The sequence below is a fragment of the Papaver somniferum genome, chromosome 6 (genome assembly GCF_003573695.1).
Source record: "Papaver somniferum cultivar HN1 chromosome 6, ASM357369v1, whole genome shotgun sequence".
Lineage (NCBI taxonomy): Eukaryota > Viridiplantae > Streptophyta > Magnoliopsida > Ranunculales > Papaveraceae > Papaver > Papaver somniferum.
Window position 1 is genome coordinate 173749997 of NC_039363.1, and position 24030 is coordinate 173774026.

A 24030-nucleotide genomic window follows, 5' to 3' on the forward strand; every position below is an offset into this window, starting at 1 on the left:
GAAGATCAAGGAGTAAGCGTCAGGATTACATTCCCTGGTTAAAAGAGCAACTTTTAGGAACTCCCATGACAGATTTTCACAGGCTCGTACTTGGTCCTTCCTTCAAGACAGTTTCCTATAGAGCGTATTCGGTGAATGATTATCTGTTTTATACAGCAGATGCAGAGCAGTTTATGAGTACACAAAATAGTGGAGTGACCATGGATGCCTTCACCAGCTTTAGAGCAAGCGCCAAAGATACCAACTTGGTGGGTGATGATACTTCTTACTTTGGCATTGTGAAAAAGATACTTGAGCTCGATTATGAAGATTTCACAGAAATTGTTTTTCTTTGTGACTGGGTCCAGGTAGAAGACAAAACAACTGGATCATATGTGGATGCAGAGACAAACTCGAGGTTCGTCAACTTCGAAAAGTTTAAGAGAAGCTCAAAAGAAGTTGACGAACCCTTCATCCATGCTTCTCAAGCTGCCTAAGTCTTTTATTGCACTGATGAGACTAGAAAGCATTGGGATCTTGTATTATAATCTCCCAAAAGATCCGGCCTAAAGGTGAATGCTTATGAAGATCCATATGTGTTTGCTTCATCCACGAATCAACCTTCTTTCTTCAACATCTTTAGCTGACGACGAGTATTGGATGGAGATCAGGTAATATCTCTCGACTGAATGCTTGAATTTTTCTTATTTTTATCTTCTCTATGCTTGAATGCTTGCAACACTTGTAATGGTCTGTCGTGGTCTTCTTTATATCCTTATATTCTTTGGAATATATAGATAGCTAGAAATAATCACCTTTTTAGGAATTGTGTTTTTAGTGTTGACCAGGTTGTTGATTTAGCTTACAATTAGGCTTAAGAGTACTGGTTTTTGGTTGAAAAACAGAAACTCAGGAATGTTAACCTAAAGATTGTTGCTCATTAAACTGGAAATGTCCTCTTTTTCCTTTCTATAAGTTGAACTGTGATGGAGCTTCATCGTTTTACTCTATTTTGCAGGAGCAGGTGGTGTAATACGACATTCACCTGGTTCTTTTGTAGCTGCCTTTGCCCGCCATTTTTTTTGAACTCGTCTACAGTTGTTGAGCTCTGGTTCTTTAGACTTAGCAGAAGGAGCGCTCCGTTCAATTCTCTTGCAAGCATTAGGCCAGGTACTAAATTGCGCATCAAAGTTAATTTGTTTTTATCTGCGTATTTGTGTTTCTTTGTATTTTTATGCGATCCTTTGTGTTTGCAGTAAGCACATCGATCCACCTTCTTGTGTGTTGTTTTTACATAATCCGTTAGTTGCGAATGGGTGTAGTGCTTGTTGCAAATTTTTGGTTCCTTCAACGTGCACTTGTCTGTAAGAGGTCAACAGTGGTGTTGAAATTGAAGTGGTCAAGAATATTTTTAGGTCATACTATGTTGTTAGGAATTTTTTTATTAAACCTCTAACGCCAAACTTATTTTTTCTGCAGGATAACATTCCATTCAGTTGGGGAGCTCAGTTCATCTTTTGTCTGTAGGTTGGGTTTCAGTAATTGTAAGAAAATTAGCTTTTAAGAATGCTCAAGTATAATTATAACTTAGAATGGTGTGAATTCATTACTTGTGTAAAACTTTTTGGGGTTTTTGACCTAACTGTTAGCTCGATTAATGTAAATCGAGTTACTATTGTAAACATATTTCGAATTTGGATTGAATGGTGAATGTTTTGTTATCAAATGAGCATATATTAAAGTTCACTTTAGTGAATTTCAAATTTTAGGCCAGTCAGATGAAAAACTAGTCAGACTGGGATGCAGACGAATCAGATTTTTAAAAAGTATTCAGCCCATATAAACCACTTCTCAAAACTGGTGATTAACTTTTATATTTTCTAATTTAAAACTTTAGAAACCACTGTGAATGTCAGTGTTATCAATTGACTGTCAGAGAAAGTCGTATTTTTAAAGATTTCAACTTCTGTGAGCCACAGTCGTTTTGGAAAAAACCACTCCCAGATTCCAACTGATGAACACAGTCGTTTTTGATGATAATACCTCTTGTCTTGGCAGTGGTTTAACTTCCATTTTCCACTAGTGAAACCATTCTTAAACTGTGGTTACAAAACCCGGGTGAGAATCCAAACCAGTACACAAACTTAAACATTTTTGTGTTCCTGAACTCGGTAGCGCTTTTAAACCGGTACGCAAACCGATTTAGTTGTGTGAACTCCGGAACCGGCGACAATCTTAAGGTTTCCAAACCGGTACGTAAACCTTAAAAGTTCTGTTAACTCCGGAACTTAGGTTTGGGGGAAAGTTATACGAAAAGCTAAAAAAGTTTTGTGAACTCCGGAACTTTGGTCTTGGTTTAAAGTATCCAAACCGGTATGCGTACTGTGACTGAACCGACTCAGGAACGACAATATTATTTGTACCTTGTACACATACTAACCATGTCGATTATATTTTCAAGGGTGTTTAAATTATTTTTATGAGATAATTAGCACTTGATTAATTCTCTAAAAACACTAGACTTATATGATCACATGTTTGTGACTCAGAGTTAATGTCTTATGTGTTCATGAAAATGAAAATTAAGCTTTTAAGTTCAGACCGACTAGTTTCGGATAACCATGTTGAACATAGTCTTTGTACACGATTTGGTTACGGTGCCACCTAACCAGAGTGTATATCTTGCATACGTAAATCAGATTCAACGATTTCTCTAATGGTGGATATTGTTTGCTTGGTTCAAAAACTATCTTAGCTTAAGCTTAAAGCAACCTATGTTTTGAATGTCTATAAAAAGGGAACTCCAAGTAACTGGGATCTTTGAATCCCGACATTACTTTTTGGTGTGTCCTAGTTGTATCTAGAATCTTCCTCTCCATAAACCTTTTTAGGGTGTAGCGATTACAAAGTTTTCATAGGGATTCATGAAGCCAGGTCCACTTATCTTTCCTTGATAACTCGAGTATCCTGATCTTGATTGTTTGTAGAGCTTGCTAGCTCCATTGATCAAGATAGATATAAATCATCAAAGTTCACTATGTCTCAAACTTTGTTGATTCCACAGTTTTATACTTGTCAGGTGAGTAATAATCCAGGCTGCACTTCGGGTTGCATAAGTCCGGATTTTGAGGTTAGCTAGACTTTTTTCTATTGGTATCGATTTTCATGCCTTTGATCATACTATTTGATTGTAAAAGGAAATCAATTATATAAGCGTAATCTATGGGAGGGAGATTTGGTTTAAAGTCTTTAATTGAGTTGAATCAACTCTTAGTTGGTTTGACATCATCCGAGGAATTGCGCGGATTCCTGCTGGGATTCAAGAGGCGTAAGGAGAGTGATTGTACCTTAATATGTGGGATAACTTTTAGGGATCAACTACATTCCAGTCTGAAGTTAATTGGTAGTAGGCTAGTGTCTGCAGCGGCTTAATACAGTTTGGTGTTCAATCTGGACTAGGTCCCGGGGTTTTTCTGCATTTGCCGTTTCCTTGTTAACAAAACTTCTAGTGTCTGTATTATTTCTTTTTCCGCATTATGTTGTTTATCTTTGTAATTGAAATATCACAGGTTGTGTGTTGATCAATAATAATAGATACATCCGACCTAGTTTGTAGGATACGACTTGATTGATTCTTGGACATTGGACTTTGGTACCGTCCAAGTTATCTCTTTGTAATTAGGTTCACGGATTTGTTTCTATAAACGTTCTAATCGCAAGAGAGAGAGATATAACTCTAGATATTATTCCTTTATTGAGTTAAATTCTCGGAGTTGTATTGAGTTTGTCCATACAGATTGCCCAAGAAAAAAGTGGTGGTGTTTTTTGGTAACCCCGCGTTTTCAATTTATATCTAAGCAGGCAAATACGCTTAGACCTAATAAGTCTGTGTTTGAAGCAGTCTGACTATATGGATAGAGACGAAATCTCTGATGACGTACACCAGAATTCCTTAACGATTATTTAGAGTTTATTATCCTCAGGACTTATTGTCTCACAGGATGCTCTCGAATCATTCAAGATTTCAAATACCTTTATTGATTGTAAAGAATTGATAGGAAAAAATAAAGAATCCTCTGCAAAGGGTAAAAACAAGAAACGTCATGTTAAGAGTAAAAAGCTTCGTTGTCTTAAAAGATTGCTAAATAGTATATTTACGGAATGCAACAAAAGAAGGTCTGTAGACAAAGATCTCTTTTTAGATTTTGAAAAAACATTTAAGTTCTTGGATTACGTTGCAGTGATCTTGAGCAATAAGGTGCCAATTCAGGTTTTAGTCTCTGTTAAAACTTGTTATCAGCGTGGTAAACCTGTGCATGTCAGAAAAGCTTCCACGTCTGCAATAGTCTTGACTACTCCAGATGGTTACGAAATATCATATCTTGTCATTATAAGGATAAATAAAAAAAACCAGGAAACTGTCACGCCAGAGTGGTTTGTGAGCATCTTGCTCATCCAACCTCTTGTTAACAAGATCTTGACATCACCCATCATGTAACTATCTTGAGATGAGGCAAGAAGTTGTAAAGGGTTATTTCTATGTTCCATGATATATCTATCAAGTGTTTGATTGTGATAATTGATCTTGGATGAAGGAAGGTTCATGTAATCAAAAGCGATCATCATCCAAGTCAACCTATGGTTTGACGGGATCAGAAACTGCGGTGGTAATAGTTATCAATTTCACCACGACTAATCATCTTCGCTAGTAACTGACATAAAATCGTATTGTTCTGACAAATAAATTCAAGATTCACATAATTTCTACTGATCGTGATGGGTCACATAACTAATTAGTCTATCCATGATCTTGATCACCACTACCATTTTGAAACAACAACATTAAATTTATATATTTGAGATTTGATTAGAATAATAAATACACCACGATGTTAATAAACATAAAAAAAATCTGTTACAAGTCCGCGTTTGCGATTGTCGGAACGTAATCCCAATTTCTTTTTCCAGAAATATAATCTAATTATGATGAAGAGAACTCATTAAAATTACTAAAACCTAAAATCCAAATCGATTTTTATTTTCAAAGATTATGGAGAAAACCCAAGTGATCACCAAGACCTAATATTTTACTTTGTTTTCCGGTTATCTTTGGAGGAACCGAGAAAAAAAAGTACAAAGGAAGAGAAAGAGACGGAATATGGAGGAAGGAGAGAAAAATGAAATAAAATATAAAAGTCTATGAGTTTTGGAAATTGGTTTTTATTTCTAAAGATAAACAAATTTTAGCGACCATATTTCTTAAATCAATAAAAAATTGTGAAAACTTGTGAAAACAAAAACAAAAAAAACCCATTTACACCCTTGTTAACCAGACGCAAGTCACCCAAATAAAGGATTAGAAGCATCTCATTACGTTTCCCAAAACAAATCATTTTTTCTGCTCATTCCCACACTTGGTTTTATCACCCCATATAAATAAATATTTAAGGTTCGCAGCAAAAATAAGATAAAATAAAAATAAAAATTTAAGGTTTCGAAATGGGAGACAAATTTGAGTTACATTTTCTTTCCATGATCTCATCATTTCTCTTCTTTCCTGTATTCATTCATTATATAACGCCAACATGTACTTTTTTTTATCACAATGGCCAACATGTTATACTCGAAGAAAATCTTATAATATCTCTAATCTCCGGATCCGTCGTATTTGTAGACATCCGACAACAATCAAATACATATTATATGTCTGGTAAAGACACTTCCTTCGACATTTCAAAGAAACAATATATATATTTTTTTAAATCAAAAGCCTTCAAAAAGGTTAATGATCCCCATCAACAAAAGGCATCAGCCATATTGGAGGAACATACCGGTACATAGTAGGATTGTTTGTTTTAGCCCAAAGGGCAAGTTCATGAGCCACAAAATTACAGGTGTGTGGCTGAAAGATAAATAAACAAGCTACAAACTTGGAAGAAAAAAACTGGATATCCTTAAAGATGGCATTCGTTCTAGAGTTCCCATCAAACACGCTAGCAGAAAATTGATTGATTAGACTCTGAGCATCACTTTCTATGATTAGATGAGTAAGTTTTTTCTCCACAACTTTTTGTAAGGCCTCCCAAATAGCTCTGGCTTCAGCTTCTTCGGGAGACTCAACTTGAAAAACAATGGAGGCACGAAAGGAAGCAGTGTTGGTGAAGTCCCCCATCACAAAGCTTGCACCATTATTCCCAGAAATATCATCATAATCTCCATATGTATTGCATTTTATCCATCCAGTTGGTGGTGGCATCCATTTGTCACTTATACTAATAGGAACCATAGTGGAAACACTAATAGTGGATTTTCTAGTTAATAACATGGCTCTGGCTCTCATCAAAAAAACAATGTAATTCTCCTTGATGTTCTGAAACACTAGGTTATTTCTACTTTGCCATAAGGACCAAAGGATAACAACAAAGAGACATTGATCCCCATATGAGAGTTTAGAGACGGGATTAACTAACCAGAATAACGTCCAATCCATGAAATATTTAGTACTAAAAGCCTGAGCTTGACACAGAAAGACGATAAGAACCAAACAAGACTAGCAAAAGGGCAAAGAATTAAGGCATGCATAATCGATTCAGAGGGGTCATTACATCTAGAACAATCAACATAACTCATATGCATTCTAGTATGAGGTACACTAATTTTCAACTGAAAACTTGAATTCTATAAGGTACACTAATTTTCCAAATACACTTCTAAAGAGCACTACAAGGGGAAGGCCTGAGCCCTCGAAGTCCCAAGTAAGCATATTTAGAGGTAAATCTACCATTCTTTGAAACATCCCAACTCCTCCTATCAAGAGTGCAACACTGGCTTAAGGGAATGGTGACGATCTTCTTAGCAGAAGCATCACCAAAGTGGGTGTTTAATCTGTCAACATCCCAAGGTCTGGTAATAGGATTAATAAAATAAGAAACTTTTATAGTTGGATCTGGAGGCACCATGGGGACAACAGATCCTAAAGAAGGAATCCATTTGTCACACCAAGGGTCAATAAATTTACCATCTCCAACAATCCAAGTGATAAAAGGTTTGATAAGCTCTTTAATGGCATGTAAACATTTCCAAGTCCAAGAACAATTGGCAGGACACTTGACATTTAAAAAATCAGTTCTTGGAAAATATCTAGCTTTCAGAGTAGAAGCTAGCAAACAATCAAGATTCTCAATTATCCTCCATGCATTCCTGGCAAGCATAAAAAGGTTATTGAGTTCAGCTTTTCTAATACCAAGGCCTCCTTCAGACTTAAGAGAGCAAAGAATGTCCCAACCCAAAAGATGGAGTTTTTTATCTTTTGAGTCAAGAATTCCCCCTACCAAAATCTACATAGATGAGAATCCATTTTCTTACAAAGGTATTTGCGGATAAGGAAATCTCCCATTTGATAAAGAGGGATGGCCTGACCAATATGCTTTATTAAAGTAGTTCTAGCAGCTTGGAAAAGAAGCTTATGGATCCAGATAGAGATTCTAGCATCAATAGCCTGGAGAATACCTATATAGGTTTGGATTTTAGACGCTTTAAAAGTTGTAGGGGTACCCAAATATTTTTTTCCTAGATCTCCATTACTAATATCCAGGATATTAGAGAGCTGCAGTTTGAGATGTTCTGGAAATTTTTTGCTAAACAGGATACTAGACTTGTCAAAATTAATTTCTCGACCATAGGCCAAGCAGTACTTTTGAAGATACTCTTTGATAGTCTGGAAGTCCTCAATAGTATCTTTAGAAAATAGCAAGGAATCATCAACAAAGAGAAGGTGTGTCATAGCAGGAGCATTTTTACACACCTTTATGCCTTCAACCAACCCTTTTCTAGTTAGAGCATCAATGTAAGAGGACAACGCCTCAGAGAAAATGATGTAAAGATAAGGAGACATATGGTCTCCTTGTCTTAAGCCTCTTTCTGGTTTGATAAGGCCAGTGGGGCTACCATTAAGGAGAACAGAATAAGAGACAGTGGAGACAAACTGATTTATGAGTTTAACCCAGTGATCAGAGAGACCCATTTTTTTCAAAACCTTTTCAAGAAAAGACCATTCCATCTTATCATAGGCCTTAGACATGTCAAGTTTGATGGCAGCAATACCAATGACTTTATCATGATGATTGACAGCATAGATGGCCTCATTAGCAAGAAGGATGTTATCAGAAATACTTATTTTCGGGACAAAGGCACTTTCATTTTTGGAAATGATATTATTCATAAAGGGTTTTAATCTGTTAGCTAGATTTTTAGAAAACATTTTGTAAATAAAGTTACAAAGTCCTATGGGTCTGTATTTGGAGACCAACTCAGCTAGAGGGACTTCGGGGATAAGAGCTATGTTAGTATGATTAAAAACTTTAGCAACATTTCCAATTCTGAAGCAAGTTTGAGTCATGTCAACAACAGCTTCTCCCACAATGTCCTAATGTTTTTGATAGAAAAGACCAGTAAAACCATCGGGGCCAGGGGCTTTTTACCACCCATTTGAAAAACATCATTTTTAATCTCCTCTGCAATGAGGGGAGAGTTTAGAGAAGAATTATCATTCTCAAAAAATTAAACAGGAAGATCAAGAAGGATTTCATCTTGGACTTGTTAGGGGTGTGAAGAGTACAAATTTTCGAAATAGTCAACAAAAGATGTGCTAATGCTATGTATATCAGTTAGAATAGTACCAGCAACATTTTTAATCCAACTAATAACATTTCTCTTTCTCCTGAAAAGGGTGACTCTATGAAAATATGGTGAATTTTTATTACCTTCCATGAGCCAAATCTCTCTGGATTTATCTTTCCAATAGAGTTCTTCCAAATTGTAGAGATATTCCAATCTAGATTTGACTCTAGAGATGGCTCTACAATCTGTAGGAGCTATGGTTTGGGTATCAGAAAGTTCCTTCCTAGTAGTAGAAATATTAGTTTGGATATTACCATATGAACACTTGTTCCAATCACGAAGACCTTTTTTTTTGTATTTAAAAGTTTGGCTTTGATCTTATAGGCAGGGGATCCCACCACATTAACAGATCAAGAGTTGGATATAATGTCTCTACAAGTGGGATCCTCTATCCACATAGCCATGAAATAAAAAGGCCTAGGCATGCAAACATCATCATAGTTAAAACCAATATGCATAGGAAAATGATCAGAAGAATCACTAGGCAAGTTATTAACACACAGTTTGGGGAACAAAGTTTCAGCAATTGGACTAATAAGACATCTATCAAGACATTCAAGAATAAGATCAGGACCTTGTTGCATATTAGACCAAGTAAATATAGGGTCAGAGAAACCAGGATCATGCAAATCAAAAGTATCACAAAAATTTCTGAAATTGAGAAAATCAGAATCATCAACTTCCAAGACACTATTTTTATCTTCAGTACCTAACAGAGCATTAAAGTCACCTATAAAGAAAACAAGTTCGTCTAAAGGTGGTTTAGGTAACTGACATTGATCTTCCCAAAAGGCTTGTCTAAGACTGTTATTAGGTTCACTATATATAAAACGTAAGTGACAAACTTTGGAGTCGATAATATCAGTAGTAGTAACATAGATGCCCCTCAAACTAGAGGATATAACATTGAGTTAGATTTCCTTCTTCCAAGCAAGGATAACACCACCATTTCTACCAATACTTGGGACATTAAAAGTGCAATGGTATCCAAAAATTTTCATTCTTCTAGCAGCCAAATCTTTATTCATCTTGGTTTCCGATAGAAAGATAATATCATGGTTAATGGTTCTATACAACAAGCTAAGTTCCTTATTAGTTGTTTTCTTACCCAATCCTCTAATATTCCATCCAAGCACATTCACATTATTAACAAGAAAAGGATTGAAATATATAAAAATATTAGTGGGATCAATAATAGGAGGTGAGGGATTTGAATTTACCTGAGTGGTGGATGCAGAACCACCATCAAGAGCAGAATTATTAGAACCACCAATTTGATTAGTCTCCTGGGTAGAACCGAGATTCAGAGAAGCAGCCTCGTGAAGAGAATTATTGCGGACACCATCGTTGCTTGGAGTATCATCGACAGACACATTATAACTACCATAGCGGTCAACCAGAGAATGGGTATTGAGAGTACAGTTGGAGAGGTTAATGGCAAGGAGATCTCCCAATTTGGTAATAAAAGGGCAAAAAGTTTAATAATCAGGTTCATACATATCAGATTGATTTGGGATTACTACAATGCTATCTAAGGTAGAGTTACTACCTCTGGTACATTTTCTCAAATCAGCTCTTGGGTTAATTTTCCTTTTAAGGTTGGATAGAGCATCATGCTCCGCAGCAGCAGAAATAACTTCTTCTCTAGAAATAACAGGTTGGTTTTTCGGAGCAGCTGCCGTTTTGAATCTTCTGGACGAGTTGGTGGTTCGAATCGGACCCCGATTTAGTGATTCAGAGGGGATGCTTGAATTCTCAACTGTGACATTCTAGGTAGTAACTTGTTTAAAGATGACTAGAAGCCCGTTATTTAAAAGAGAAGAGCTCTGCTGGACAGGCCCAACATAAAAAAATCTTCAAAGCAGTGGATCGATTAACAAATGGGCCCATCTGGAAATTATTAGCTACTCCTTTTTGAGTTACATTCTCAGAACTTTGAGCTAAGACCTTAGCTTTACCTTTGGTACCATCATGATCAATACCATCATCAACTTGAGTTTCATGTACTACTTCAGCTGGAGACATGATGGTATCTTGAATCACCAGATTGGAATTTGGTAGCGAAAGTTGAGCATCTTGATCTCTTGGCATCATTAACTTCGAGACAGCAGGGAGAACATATTTTGAGCTTGAGGCAGCTGCTTCTTATATTAACTTCTGTTTTTATTTCCAAGCTTGGCAATTAACATCTTTGTGATCTAACACACGACAAAAAGTGCAAAAGTAATTGGGAACTTTATAGTATCTGCATTCAATTAGAAAAGGTTGATATCTTCCTGATGTAAAGAGAGGGATGCCGGTGGTTTCCATAAGGTTTTTGGGATTCTACTAATTCTCCCAGCTTGAGAGTGAGCTTTTGGAGATCTTCAAATTCAGTACACTCCTTATGGATGTTGCATAGAATGAGCCAAAAAAGTTCCTCAGTAAACGATAGCCATTTGGGGGAACAACTTTTAGAACCATTATATGACCACAAGCATACCAAGGTCTCTGAGAATTAACCCTATTGAAATCACTCTCAGCTAAGAATCTGATAAGAACTTTGTTTTTCAAACCATTGAAAGTAGTAACAGAAGGTGATTGAGCTAATGTCCATTGGTTACAGATGTAATAACGGATTGAAGAGGTATGAATGAGAGTTTCACTGCAGATGTAGCCAACCATGCACCATTTCCAACTATTATCATATTCAGCCAAAATGACAGTTTTGTCAATAAAGACTGGTTCAGTTAAGGTAGATGGTAGTTTCAGCTTGTCTGCCATTTGTTTGGTGAGATTTTGGATTTCAAGGTTTTCTGAGGTATAAGAGGACTGAGATGGAGAGGATTCCATATAGATTATAATAGTGATGAAGAGAAGTAAGATTTTATCAGAGATGAGAGACTGGATGGATATTAAAATAAAGCTATGAAGAGAAAAGATTCTTAGCAGCGCAAGAATTATGATGGAGTCCTATCATACAAATGTGTAGTTGCAGCTTGATTGTGACATCAAAATCAGATTGATCCTTAAAATGAGAATTCTGAAGGAGTTGAAAATGGCCAGCAAGGGGAAGAGTTTTGGAATGGCATGGTTTTGTGAAAGATTCTAACCTTTTGTATTTAAACAAAGAGCTCATCGCAGGGCTATCAGATAACCTGGTACCTTTTCTAGGAGTAGCGGATAGAGACCTTGGCTTAGTAATCACGTGATATTTGTAACCAAGAGCCATGCATAGGGTATACACAACCAAGTAACTTAACTTTATTCTTTGTACGTCTTGAACATACATAAGCATGAAGGTTGGTGAGTATATAAGAGCTTTGTCATTACATAGATAGTAACCCTGAGTAGTTATACACATCCTTCTAAATGCCATAAACATAGCTGTGTAGGGTAATAAAAACTGGGTGGTAAAGATAAAAATTATTGTGGTGATTTTTGGGTTTACTGGTGGTGGTAGAAGGGGATTTTTTCTTAGGGTGAAACAGTTTGATTTCCTGAAAGACATAAGCGATAATCCAACTGTTAATGATACCCCAATTAAAAGTAGTGCCTCCCAACAGGTGCTTCTTGCTCTGAATCTGCATAAAACCAATAGTTTTAATTAAAATCCAAATATACTCTTCAAAATTAGATAGCTTAATTACTTTTCTCTTAAAGGTAGTTCCAGCAGAATTGAAAGAAAATGAAACGTCAAAAATTAGACTTTGAAAATAGGGTTTAGTAGGATAATGATGAAATCTGAAGGGTTGCGCATGACATTGAAGTGGCGTGAATAACCAAGTGACAAGATGCTTGACCAAATGCCATCAAGGGCCATTTATGGCGAATCTAGCACCATTATTTAAGAGAGGTAGGGAGATAATCCCAGAATTATACCAAAAGAATCAATAAAAAAAGAAGATAAAGAGAAATTGATTAAGAAAAAATGACTGATGTTGCATCCAGTTCCGACGGAGGAGGAAATCCAGGCATACCGCCTGATTCCGATGCCATGCGACATGCAAAGACTGCAATTGAAGCTTTGACAAGTGCAGAGATGGAGAGTTTGATAGCATATTTGAATATGGATAAGACCAAGAAGAAAGAACAAGAAAAAAAGAGGAGTATGAAAGGTTGAGAATCGAGAATGATGAAGAGTTCCAACTATGGTTGAGGAAGGTAAAAGCTGTTGATGCACGTCGACGCCGAAGGAGACTTCAGAGAAGGGGAGCATGGAAGCCATCATGGGGGAAGACGTGAAGTATGATTGAGAGTGGTAGTGAAAATGAGGAGAAGAAAGATTATTATGAAGAAGAGATGGAGGAAAGAAGTGATGATTCACTGAAGAGAAGGAAGATGGCGAGAAAGTTAGAGAAGGAGAAGAAGAAAAGGAAAGAATATGAAGATGCAATGTATGAACGTTATCTTGCAGAGAAGACACATACTCCCGTAAAGTTAGCTCGGACCATGTCATAACCGCTAAATGTCGACTCTAATAGAGAGGAAATTCGAGGGATGGATATTGATGGAAATCTTGTGTTCTTTGGTCCGACGGTGCCTTGCAGTGATGGTGAAGATAATAATGAGGATGAAGAAGATGAGGATGAAGATCTCCAGGGGCCTTATGCAACTTCAGATAGCGATGACGGTAAGGTTCCTTACTACATCTTTGATGAGTTGAACTATACCAGCGACAATGAGGATGATTCTGACGATTATTCTGATTAATCATCCCTGAAATACTATCAATTTCCTTAGAACTAGAGTGCTGAGAAACTCTTGAACATCTTCGTGAAAATTTATGAGGAAATTGATGGCATTTGAAGTCGCTGAAGAAGTTCCTGGAGAAAGGGGTTTCAACATCTAACATCTGGTAGTAAGATCTTTTATGGTGTTTTGTTCTTTTTATGTTGGGAGTACTTATTTTGTGAATCATAGTATGATTTTGGGAAAGCAACAGGTTCTTGGAAAGGGAAGCAGTTTACAGAGAAGCAGTAGTAAGAATGGTATGACTTTGTTTTGCAGATATGATTGCAAAGTTACATCCTTGGTTTTTGGTTGTACAAGGGGGTTGTAATGAAATAAAAGGATTTTCGGAAGTTTTAGGTTTAATGTCTTGTTTATTTCTATTTCCTCGGGATGTAATTAATCTGGTAATGTTTTTGTAAAAATTTGAACGCTTCTTAGTACTTGAATTGTACATAGTGTTGGTTTGCTGTATATTCAATTTGTTTTCTATCTTTCTGGTTTGTTTGAATCCAATATCAGTTGAATGATTAGTGTAGATATGCAAGCAGGTAATGATAGTAGTAAAAAAAATTAGGATTCCAATGGTTGTACAAGGGGGTTGTAATGAAATAGAAGAATTTTCGGAAGTTTTAGGTTTAATGTCTTGTTTATTTCTATTTCCTCGGGATGTAATTAATCTGGTAATGTTCTTGTAAAAATTTGAACTCTTCTTAGTATTTGAATTGTACATAGTGTTGGTTTGCTGTATATTCAATCTGTTTTCTATCTTTCTGGTTTGTTTGAATCCAATGTCAGTTGAATGATTAGTGTAGATATGCAAGCAGGTAATGATAGTAGTGAAAAAATTTAGGATTCCAATGATTGTTAGGTAAAGATATGTGATTTTTTACATCCGGAGACTTTTTACATACGTCACAATAATAATATCCCGGATTTGCTCTCTTTCTGTATGTTTTGATAATCATGCTAGTGTACTATATTTTTTGTAGGTGTCATTTTTATCTAAGAAATAAATAAGGACATCCACCTCCAAGGGACTTTAACTAGTGTACAGATTGGTCCGTCCGGATAACAAGTCTCCTGGTAAAAGGAGCCACTGTTTACTCTCCGCTTTCCTCTCCGAGTCTGTGATGGTCCTGTGAAGACTCAGACTGATGTAGCTAATAAGCCCTTCTCTCTCTCCATCTCTGTGGTTCAAGCAAGTAATTTCTAACCCTAATTCACTTCAATTATGGAAAGAACCCATTTCTCAGGTGGAAATGGTGTAAAGAAGAATCAAACATGGTAGTACTGAATTGCTGAAGAAAAGACAGAAAACAAAGAAGAGATTTCTTCTAAAGATTCAGCAAAAGAAGAGGTAAGTCAAGTTCTATCTGTACCCTCCATGTTTCAATTTGAAAAAAAAATGATGCAGTTACGATGAATTCAGAAAGTAATTGTAGTAGAATCTGTGTACAAGGAAATAAAGAAGAGAAACCGAGCAAGATTGTTTTGAGACTTCCATCTCAAAATTTTGAGCAATTGGGATCCTTTTTTTTCTTCCAAGGAACTACTTCTCAAGAGATGGTGATTGGTTCTCATGAGTCTAATTGGGGGAAATTGGGAGAATCCTCAGCCTCAGGTAGTTGTAGCGGACATTAACAAACATTTCTGATGGGAATGGATGTGGGAGGAAAGAAATGATGGGTTCCATTGCTTTGGATAGGAGAAGGGCTGGAATTTGCTCTGAGGACTTAGGCAACAAGTGGACAAATGTTCCAGGAAAAGATTTAAGGAAACAAACTTGAAGAAAGATGTACTGAGTATGTTTGTTGAAGTAGAAATGTCTTTTGTCAAAAGAAATCGGATGGGAGCTGTAATAAACGTTATACACTGCGTTCGTCTCCATCTAATTTCTTACTGCTCCCTTCAGTTTTCTTTTGACAGAAGGATGGCGAGAGATATACACTGGGTTGAGTCCTATAGTGGTCAAACAACTTCATCTCTTTTACAGATGCTAGGCTGGTAATGCCATCACTAACCAACAACAGCAGCACAATCCCCAGCAGCATCACCAGCAACCCCACGACAACACCAACAACATCACCGATACAACAACACCAATAATCCAACTCCCAAAGAAACCTCTACAGTATTAACGCCATCACCATCACCATCACCAATAAGCTGGGGTGCACATAAAGAATTACTCGAGTCTAGGTATGACTTACGTTTTACTCTTAGATTTTTATATATTTGTAATTTTTTCTATAAAATGGATGTTTGAAGTAGTCATCAGTAAAATCTGCTTCTCGTGGAACCAAGCAGAAGTTTATGCCTCGATACACACAATACGTTATTGATTATATCGTAGTAAGTTAATAGCTTCTTGCTCTATTAAGCTAAAGAAATTTAAATACAGGTATGAAGAGTTTATAATAAGGGAGTTTGCTGATACATAGGTACAAACCACTGGTCCTATCATGATATAGTTATGTTATCAAACTTTGGCATCACTTGATCACAGAAATCTAGTTCCTTCGCTAAACGTGGAGAGAGAGATATTTGTATGTGCATTGTGCTGCTTTCCAACATTGTTAAGCTGCACCACAGCTAAGTTATGGCAAGCTTGTCACTCAACCATGCTTTCGAGTGTCATTGGCAAATACAGAACAGTTTATGTGTTTAAAAGGTTTCCAATCCGTGTTGCAATTCTTCACATATCAGTCCCTGTTTGGCTTTATTTGCTTTCCGCCAGACATCAATTCTGTCATTATCTTTAACATTAGGTAATTATCCTCGGGGTTTTCACTTATTGCCTAGTCCTAATAGGACGGATAAGACATGCATAATAGCAAAGAAGTTGACAAACTGATCGAGATTCATTTAAGCTAGTAAGAGTTATACATGATAATTCTTTTTTCAAGTAATGCCGTGTTTGTTGTCAGTCTTAAACGCCGTAGCTATAGTTTTGTTTTGTTTGTTTTCTTAGGAACAACTTTTAGTCTCATGCCTCTATGCTGAGGACGTTCTAGTCCTTGGACTATTGCCATGGAGGAGTTCTTCAAACATATTCTATAAAGCCTTTGCAGTGGAACAAGGTTGATTCCTAAGGCAAATTGCATTCTAAAGGTTGTACTTGTAAATCCCCACTAGGGTTTGTATGTCTGGTCAGCTTGCCGTTACGTACTTTTCAATCTGATCATTATGTTTACACAATTCAAGAGATACTTTTCAGCTTGGTTTTGTGCAATGAAGACCAGCATTTGAGTCTTTTAGAGTACCCTTCGACGAGCCAATCTGATTATTATGGTAAGTTGAGTGAGTCATTTTGTGGTGTACCACTCGGCTATTAAATTCTGATGATTTTAGGATCTTTGCATCTGCCTATAAGATTCTTGACTTCTGGTGTAGATTGGTTGTTCCCATCGAAAACGTACAATATCTTCTTTGTTCTTTTTACTCACAGCTTGATATTATAAAGGAAAAAGGACTCGAGAAGGATTATATACAATTATACACTATGAAATGTGTGTATAAATGCTATGAACTGGATAGTTACATCACTAGGTTTTTATTTTTTATTTTTCTTCGAATATCTGACAAATGCAAAGCAGCTCCTTACTTACCCAATCATTTGGTGCAGGCTACATAAAAAGCATACATGTGTTTTCCTTTAAAGGACTTTGAAGACCAGACTAGCATCTGATTTTTCCCTATGGATTGTTGTGTCTTTGCTTTTCCTCTGCTTAGTGTATACTAGATTGTGTCATTTTAATCGGTTTCGTTTCTATTCACAGGTGCTACCACTGTTATGGGAGATCAATCCACTTGCAAATGAACATGAAGAATGCCCGAACAAACTGCTATGTCCCTTATGTTCTACATATACCAGTATATACCACTCCATAAGCCATCAGATCCAATTGACTGGGCAGATACAACCACATCCAGTACATGTAGATGGTATGCTTACTTTTAGCTCTTTTCAGCTGACATGCAAAGATATTATACGTGTCAATCGTACAGCATTAACAAAAACTGATGATAGATCTCAATGAACTTGAATGAAACAAACTTTTTTCTGCGTGCTCTTTCAATTTGGTTGGCCGAACTTTGCAAATACACTTTTGTTTTGGTAGTGTAATGCCTAGTTTGTTTTACCAGGCATTACAAACTATGATAGGCTATTGAAACTAGTACCTTGATTCCCTGTTTAAAGAAAATCTCCATCCACTTTCCTTGGTGTGGCTGCGCCGAACTGGATTTTAAAATCATCATATAGCTGCAAAGAGAAGTTGTAGTTTTTCTCTTGTTCAAGTATAACTGGTTAGTTCTCTGAGCAGCTGTAGCTCTTCTCTTGGACAACCCAGAACATTTCTTTATGTTACACTAGTTGGTCACTGAATATTTGTAGATTCTGGTGTTTGTCCCACATCGGTCAAGTTGTAAGGTAGTGTAAATTCTGTAACCTATAAAAGCTGAACTTCAAGACTCGGAGAAGCATACCTTTCTCGGCCTTTTGGCTAAGATCAAGTGTAGTATCTGTTCTTATCAGTTTAATATCTGATATGTGAGCCATTAACATTGCGTTGCACTATTGCAAAGGCCTGGCACACCCCCACCAAAACTAAGAAAAACATTAACATTGTGATTGTGTTTGTGCTGTGTGATAATTCGAGCCTTCTAGTCTGCAGTTCAAACCCCATATAACTCGCTGTAGACTATGATAATCCAGGCATTATGATAATCCAGGCTTTAATTCTGTAGCGAGCCCCATATAACTCGTCTGCCCATTTCTTCGCTGACGAAGCAGTTGAAGTAACAAATGGAAGCTGCTGGAGAAGCAAGAAGTCTAAAATATTTTGAGCCTTTTGCTTCAATAACATGACTAGTTATCATCTCAATTACAATTTGGGCTGAATCTGTATCTATGAAAATTTTCATTCTCATTCTACCCCTTTCGAAATTTGTGCATAAACAAATTGAATCGAACAACCAGGAAAAAGAAAATCAACTGAATGCTAGAACTTCAAATGAAAAAAGATGACAGGTCTACGCTCAGTAGTCTACATTTTTATTTTAGTTGTTTCTCTTGTCATATCAATTCATTATATGATTAAACAGTTGGAAGGTAAATCCTCCTTTCCTTTCCATCAAATGAGCAAATTTTATAAGCTGTGAAGCCCATTGTTCCTCATTTAGTTGCGCAGGCCTTGAAACAACTGGTGATAAGACATGAAGTGAAAAGGAATTAGTCCCACATAGTTTAGGAGGCGAAACATTACTCAAAATGCTTTGTACATAACCAGCACTTGGCTCTATCAAATGATTCACGCAGCCGTGCGGTAAGCACAAAGCGAACTATTCTTTCGCCTTTTACTAAAGAATACCGTGTGCTTGCCGCTTTTAAGCGGCATACGCCTATTTTTGGAGGGTTTCTCTTTTCTAAGAGGAACCCAACAATTCTCAAATCCAAGCTTTTTCCTTCCCCAGGGTAGTTGCCCTACCGAGTACCCTTCCTTGGGACGTGCTGGACTTCTCAAGCTAGGTTGATTTTGGCTGTAGGGTCTGGTTAAGTGATGTCAGAGTAACTTTGCAAATTTAAGTTCAGTAGGATAGTCTTGATTTCGTGATAACTGGGTACCATGCTGCCAAAATGATAACACCAGATTTCGTGATAACTGGCAGGAAAAAAGCACTAAGGTGCATGCTATTTTCAACTTCCATTCTCATGTAGGTCACCTGTGAGTTGGAACCTATATCGATTTTTAGCATCATGCTTACTACTCAACTTCTTTTGTGCATCAAAGGAGTAAGAATATTCGCTCCCGTTCTAAAAGAAACCACCATTTTTGGAGCAGGTACTTTGGGTTGAATTTTGCAGTTGGATACCCGTTATATGAATTCATAATAATGATCCAGACTAGATTCAGGGTGTGAATGAAGTTATCTTTGCGACTGAGGCAATGACCCAGCTATGAGGTAATAACCGAGGCACGTCAACTGCTGGTTGAAAACTATTTCTAAACCCCCTCCTCGGCCTTAGGGCCCTCGAGAATTTCAGGTAGGGCTCCCTCTAATCAAGGTAAAACCCTACAATACTAAATTTACATTTCTGGAGGACAAAATACAATTTGGTAACTTGAACTCAACCTTTGAAAGGAGCAGGAGTTTTAGTCGAAAGCAAACAACAAGCTAAGTGTTAGTCCGAAGAACTAAATATAATTTCTGAAAATGCAGTTAATGCAGAGACTAGTTCTCTATGTTTACATAGTACTTCCCATCACACAGTGTAAGTCATTAACGGGTGTTTGGCTGAAACTGTGTGTGATTTCAATAATAGGGTGAAAACTAGGTGGTGTTGGCAAACGTGACCAAAACTAAATGTATTTTGGTATTTGGACGTTTCTGTCTTTACCTTTTTATTTTATGACCTGTTTTTTCCTGGCCCTATCCAACATCCGATTTTTTTATTAATTTTTTCTTTTTACAGTTACCAGTTATTATTTAACTGTGGCTTACGTGGGTGTTGGGATAGCACATCCAGACACCGTATAAATGTCGAGAGGATAGGCATAAGGGATACTATCAGAGTCTCGACATCAACTTTTGTGGAGTCCCGACACTAAATATTTGGATCTCATTATACGTTTGCTAAACGTGATTATCAAAAAATTATACAATCATTAGTGAAATAGTTATCATTAATCGGCCTCGATGTCTAGATGTTGTTACTCAAATCTTTTATTTCTCGTCTTACTCTTCACTTCTATTTCTTCCATTTTTCTTTTTCCAAGGAACACACACCACACCCATCTTCTTCTTCTTCTTCTTCTTCTTCCTGTTCCTGGTTCTTGTTATTTCCTTTTCTGGTCATGTTCATATTGTCCTCTTGTCAGTTCCACTGATCTGTAATCTCAGGTATGAAAAATCCGTCTTCCTAAAATCTTGATGTAAACCCTAGAAATTGGATTTCTAATCTTTTTCCCCATTTTGACTTCCACTTCTGGATATAGATTGAAAATTAGGCTAGGGTTTTGATGTTTTATATGTTTATGCATCTTTGATGTTTTTTTTTGAGTTCAATTTCATCTTTGATGATAATGTTAAACTGGATATAAATTTTGATTTTGATTTCATGGGTTTAATAGGCAATTTCTTAGTGTTAGATTCGAATTTTGGTTACGAAATTATGCCACTGTTTGATTTTGGTTGTTCGGATTTTAAAGAGGAATTAAAGCAAACATCTGATATGGTTGTACATATCAATAACAAACTAGCATGTTTGTACATAGTAGGGTACTTCTCATACTGTGTAACTATGTTGAATTTTTAATATTTTGATGTTACTATGTTGAATTTTTGGTGTTCCATGAACACTCATTTTTGATAGAACAATTTCTGGAGATGTATGAGCGGGTTTAATGTTGCTCATACAGAGCTCCTGTCTCTCTAGTAGTGTTGGTGAAGCAAGACTCTCTTAAACTATAAAATCACTGTTATTAATTTTCTTGCTCAGGTTACAACTGATGATAGAAATGCCTATTTATAGGCTACAATGGACTCTCTAGTTTTGTCTAGAGTTTTCCTTTGTCAGTCATTCATTACAACCGTCTTTGACTAGCACCACAGCCCTAGAATACTCTAGGAGACATCACAGTTATCTATTTCTTTTTGTATACAGAACTCTCTGGTCTTGGCAACAAACTGACATGGTGACTCTTGTTTGTTCATTCTAGGGTGATAAGAAATAACTGTGTGAAGACATGAAGAGAGGACTAGGTATCACCATCACTGACAAGCAGGGTCTCACTGGTTGTAAACGGTGAATTGAAGCGGTTATAGGGTCTCATGAACAGTCATACCAGCACCTGGTCAGTCACAGTAACATGCTTGTAGAACACAACCCAGGAACACAAACAAAAATTGAACCCGATACAAATGGTGGTTTTTTGTATTATTTTTTTGCGTTGGGCGTATCATTACAAGGATTCAAGTCTTGGTGTAGACCCGCATTTGCTGTGTATGGTATGCATCTAAGTGGGGAACGCATAGGAACTCTACTTTCGGCAATTGGGTATGATGCCAATGGAAAAATGTACCTTATTGCGTTTTCCATCGTTGATTATGAGAACGGTGATTCCTGTTTATGGTTCATGCAAAAGTTATTCAATGCGCTTAGTCACGAGTATTACGTGAGAAAGGATCTAGTTGTGTGTTCAGACAGATCGGCAGGCTTCGAATCAACGATTTCGGAAGTGTTTCCTGAAGCATGCCATGTGTACTGCGCATACCATATTAAAGGTATCTAACAACAACATAGTCGTGTTACATTTGTTAGAAACTCATCTCCTTTAAAGTTTAACCCTTGAGCTATGTAGCGCGGGACAACTCCTAGTTATCTTTGCCGATGTAGATTACATATAATATTGGGGGCATATTCAGTTGTCATTTTTTCACAATGCAGGGAATATCATCAGGAGGTACCACAACTTCGCCGCTGCTAAGGCATTTATGAGAGCTGCGCAAGCGTACACTGTAGATGGTTATCGGAGGGCTATGCTACAAGTCAAAAAGGATAAGGCAGTTTTTTCTTATGTGCAGGAACTTCATCCAAGGCATTGGGCTAGGGTGAAATCCAAGAGAGCCCGTTATACTCTCATGACAACAAACATCTGTGAGAGTTGGAATAACCTACTTTTGAAGGCTAGAGATCTCCCTATAACCCATTTAGTGGATTTCATTCGAACAGAGCTGATGGGAGGGTTGGATTGCAGGCTTGCATCCGTAGTGTTAGCTGGAGAAGTTGGATTGCAGGTACCCAATGTTGGCGCGGTGGTCAATCAGCCAACTGCAACAGCGCCAGCCCCAGCCCCAGCCAAAGCATAGATCAGAACTTTCTATATGATTTCCGACTCTCTTGTTTAGAATGTACGTTTTTATTTTGAAACAAAACATTGTCATGCGCGTTAACCTTCAAGTACCCTTGCAAAGTAAAACTCTTCTGGTTATGTAAGCTGTTAAGCCTTATAAGGCAATGAACTTTATCAGTGTTAACTATGTTTTAAAATTCAGCATCCTGGAAAATTTATCTATATCGTTATATTAGAAGAACAAGCAAACTAAATGTCGTCTTGCTTGTCCAAGGCTTATCAACAAGATAAGTCATTTGTAAACTGACATAATAATAGGTTCCATTTGTGTGCAGCTATTATCCTCGATGTTCTTCTAGTGTACAACTATTATCCGCAACAAGAATAATATGTTGTGCAGGAAATATCTACAACTTATTATGGTCCCTAAAACCTGTGCAGGAAATATTCACAAAAAAAATCTTACCAAATATCTCTTCGAAACAATTATCTATTGATCCTAACTCAATAATCTAATTCATCAGAAAAAAACATTTGAAAATCAACAACCATGAACCATCTATAAATAGAGATCACTACAATATCCACGGTGTTCTTCCAGTGTGCAACTATTATCTGCAACAAGAATAATATGTTGTGCAGGAAATATCTACAACTTATTATGGTCCCTAAAACCTGTGCAGGAAATATCCACAAAAAAAATCTTACCAAATCTTTCTTCGAAACAATTATCTATTGATCCTAACTCAATAATCTAATTCATCATAAACAAACATTTGAAAATCAACAACCATGAACCATCTAAAAATAGAGATCACTACAATATCCACGGTGTTCTTCTAGTGTGCAGCTATTATCCGTAACAAGAATAATATGTTGTGCAGGAAATATCTACAACTTATTATGGTCCCTAAAACCTGTGCAGGAAATATCCACAAAAAAAAAATTGTACCAGATACAATTATCTATTGATCCTAACTCAATAATCTAATTCATCAGAAACAAACATTTGAAAATCAACAACCATGAACCATCTAGAAATAGAGATCACTACAATATCCATTTAAAGTGCAGGCACCCATATCCTTGATATCACTTTCAGGCCCATCCAGATATATAGCCAGCCTCAGATTCACAACTGACAATCACACGTTATTTGAAGTTGGCATTGGAAATAAAAAACCTGATTGGTTAAATGCTAACTGAACGGTATGAAAATTATAAACTGTGGGTAAGCAGTGTCTGATTGGAAATCAAAAATGCTAACATTGGAAATCAAAAACCACTTTCTTGAACACAAATACACAATAACAAGAAATGAACAAAACCCAGGCTCCCATGTGAAGTTGAATTTTTTCGGTGGGTTTCTTTAACAAGAATGGTATAATGTTAAGTTTGAATATAATGAGCAAATTCAAAAGCAAAAGTGAAATTATTTCTTACATATGAGTAAGAAACTATACTAAAAGAAAACAAAGGACCCTAGAGAGAAAATTGCAGGCTTGCAGCATGATGGTGCAAAACAGATTAACCATTTACATTGACGTCTTCAAGGACCACGACTTTCATTCAGCTTCAACTGCAACTGCAACCATTTACAACACCATATTATAAGCAAAGTAACATGTAAACTTCAGGTAAGCAAAGACAGGCATGATGTACAACAAGTATAAACTGAAGGTCAAATTTATGAAATTTATAAGCAGACAAAGCAAAGATGCCATTGTAAGAATATCAACCTCTAATCATGCGTAAGATGAACTCTATTAGCAACTTAGCATTCTTAACATAATCAGGGTTGTCA

The 24030-nt window shown here is 36.7% G+C and overlaps 3 protein-coding genes, 1 non-coding gene and 2 pseudogenes across 4 annotated transcripts; 5 read left to right on the forward strand and 1 right to left on the reverse strand.

The window, feature by feature from the left end:
* Window positions 1–5761: 5761 nt before the first annotated feature.
* LOC113291833 lies at window positions 5762–6265 on the reverse strand. Its single transcript, XM_026541322.1, has one exon. It carries the CDS (start codon window positions 6263–6265, stop codon window positions 5762–5764), a length of 504 nt encoding a protein of 167 aa, XP_026397107.1.
* Window positions 6266–12885: 6620 nt separating this feature from the next.
* LOC113291834 (RNA polymerase II subunit 5-mediating protein homolog) lies at window positions 12886–13350 on the forward strand. Its single transcript, XM_026541323.1, has 2 exons — window positions 12886–13076; window positions 13188–13350. The coding sequence occupies exons 1-2, from the start codon at window positions 12886–12888 to the stop codon at window positions 13348–13350; spliced, it is 354 nt and encodes a 117-aa protein (XP_026397108.1).
* Window positions 13351–17855: 4505 nt separating this feature from the next.
* On the forward strand, window positions 17856–17974 carry LOC113291944 (annotated as a pseudogene).
* A 714-nt stretch (window positions 17975–18688) lies between these two features.
* On the forward strand, window positions 18689–18809 carry LOC113291968. The gene has a single exon (XR_003331666.1). It is a non-coding gene; the product is annotated as a U5 spliceosomal RNA (small nuclear RNA).
* A 492-nt stretch (window positions 18810–19301) lies between these two features.
* Window positions 19302–19446, forward strand: LOC113291963 (annotated as a pseudogene).
* Window positions 19447–21242: 1796 nt separating this feature from the next.
* Window positions 21243–22242, forward strand: LOC113291835. The gene is made up of 2 exons (XM_026541324.1): window positions 21243–21657; window positions 21821–22242. Exons 1-2 carry the CDS (start codon window positions 21243–21245, stop codon window positions 22240–22242), a joined length of 837 nt encoding a protein of 278 aa, XP_026397109.1.
* Window positions 22243–24030: the final 1788 nt, after the last annotated feature.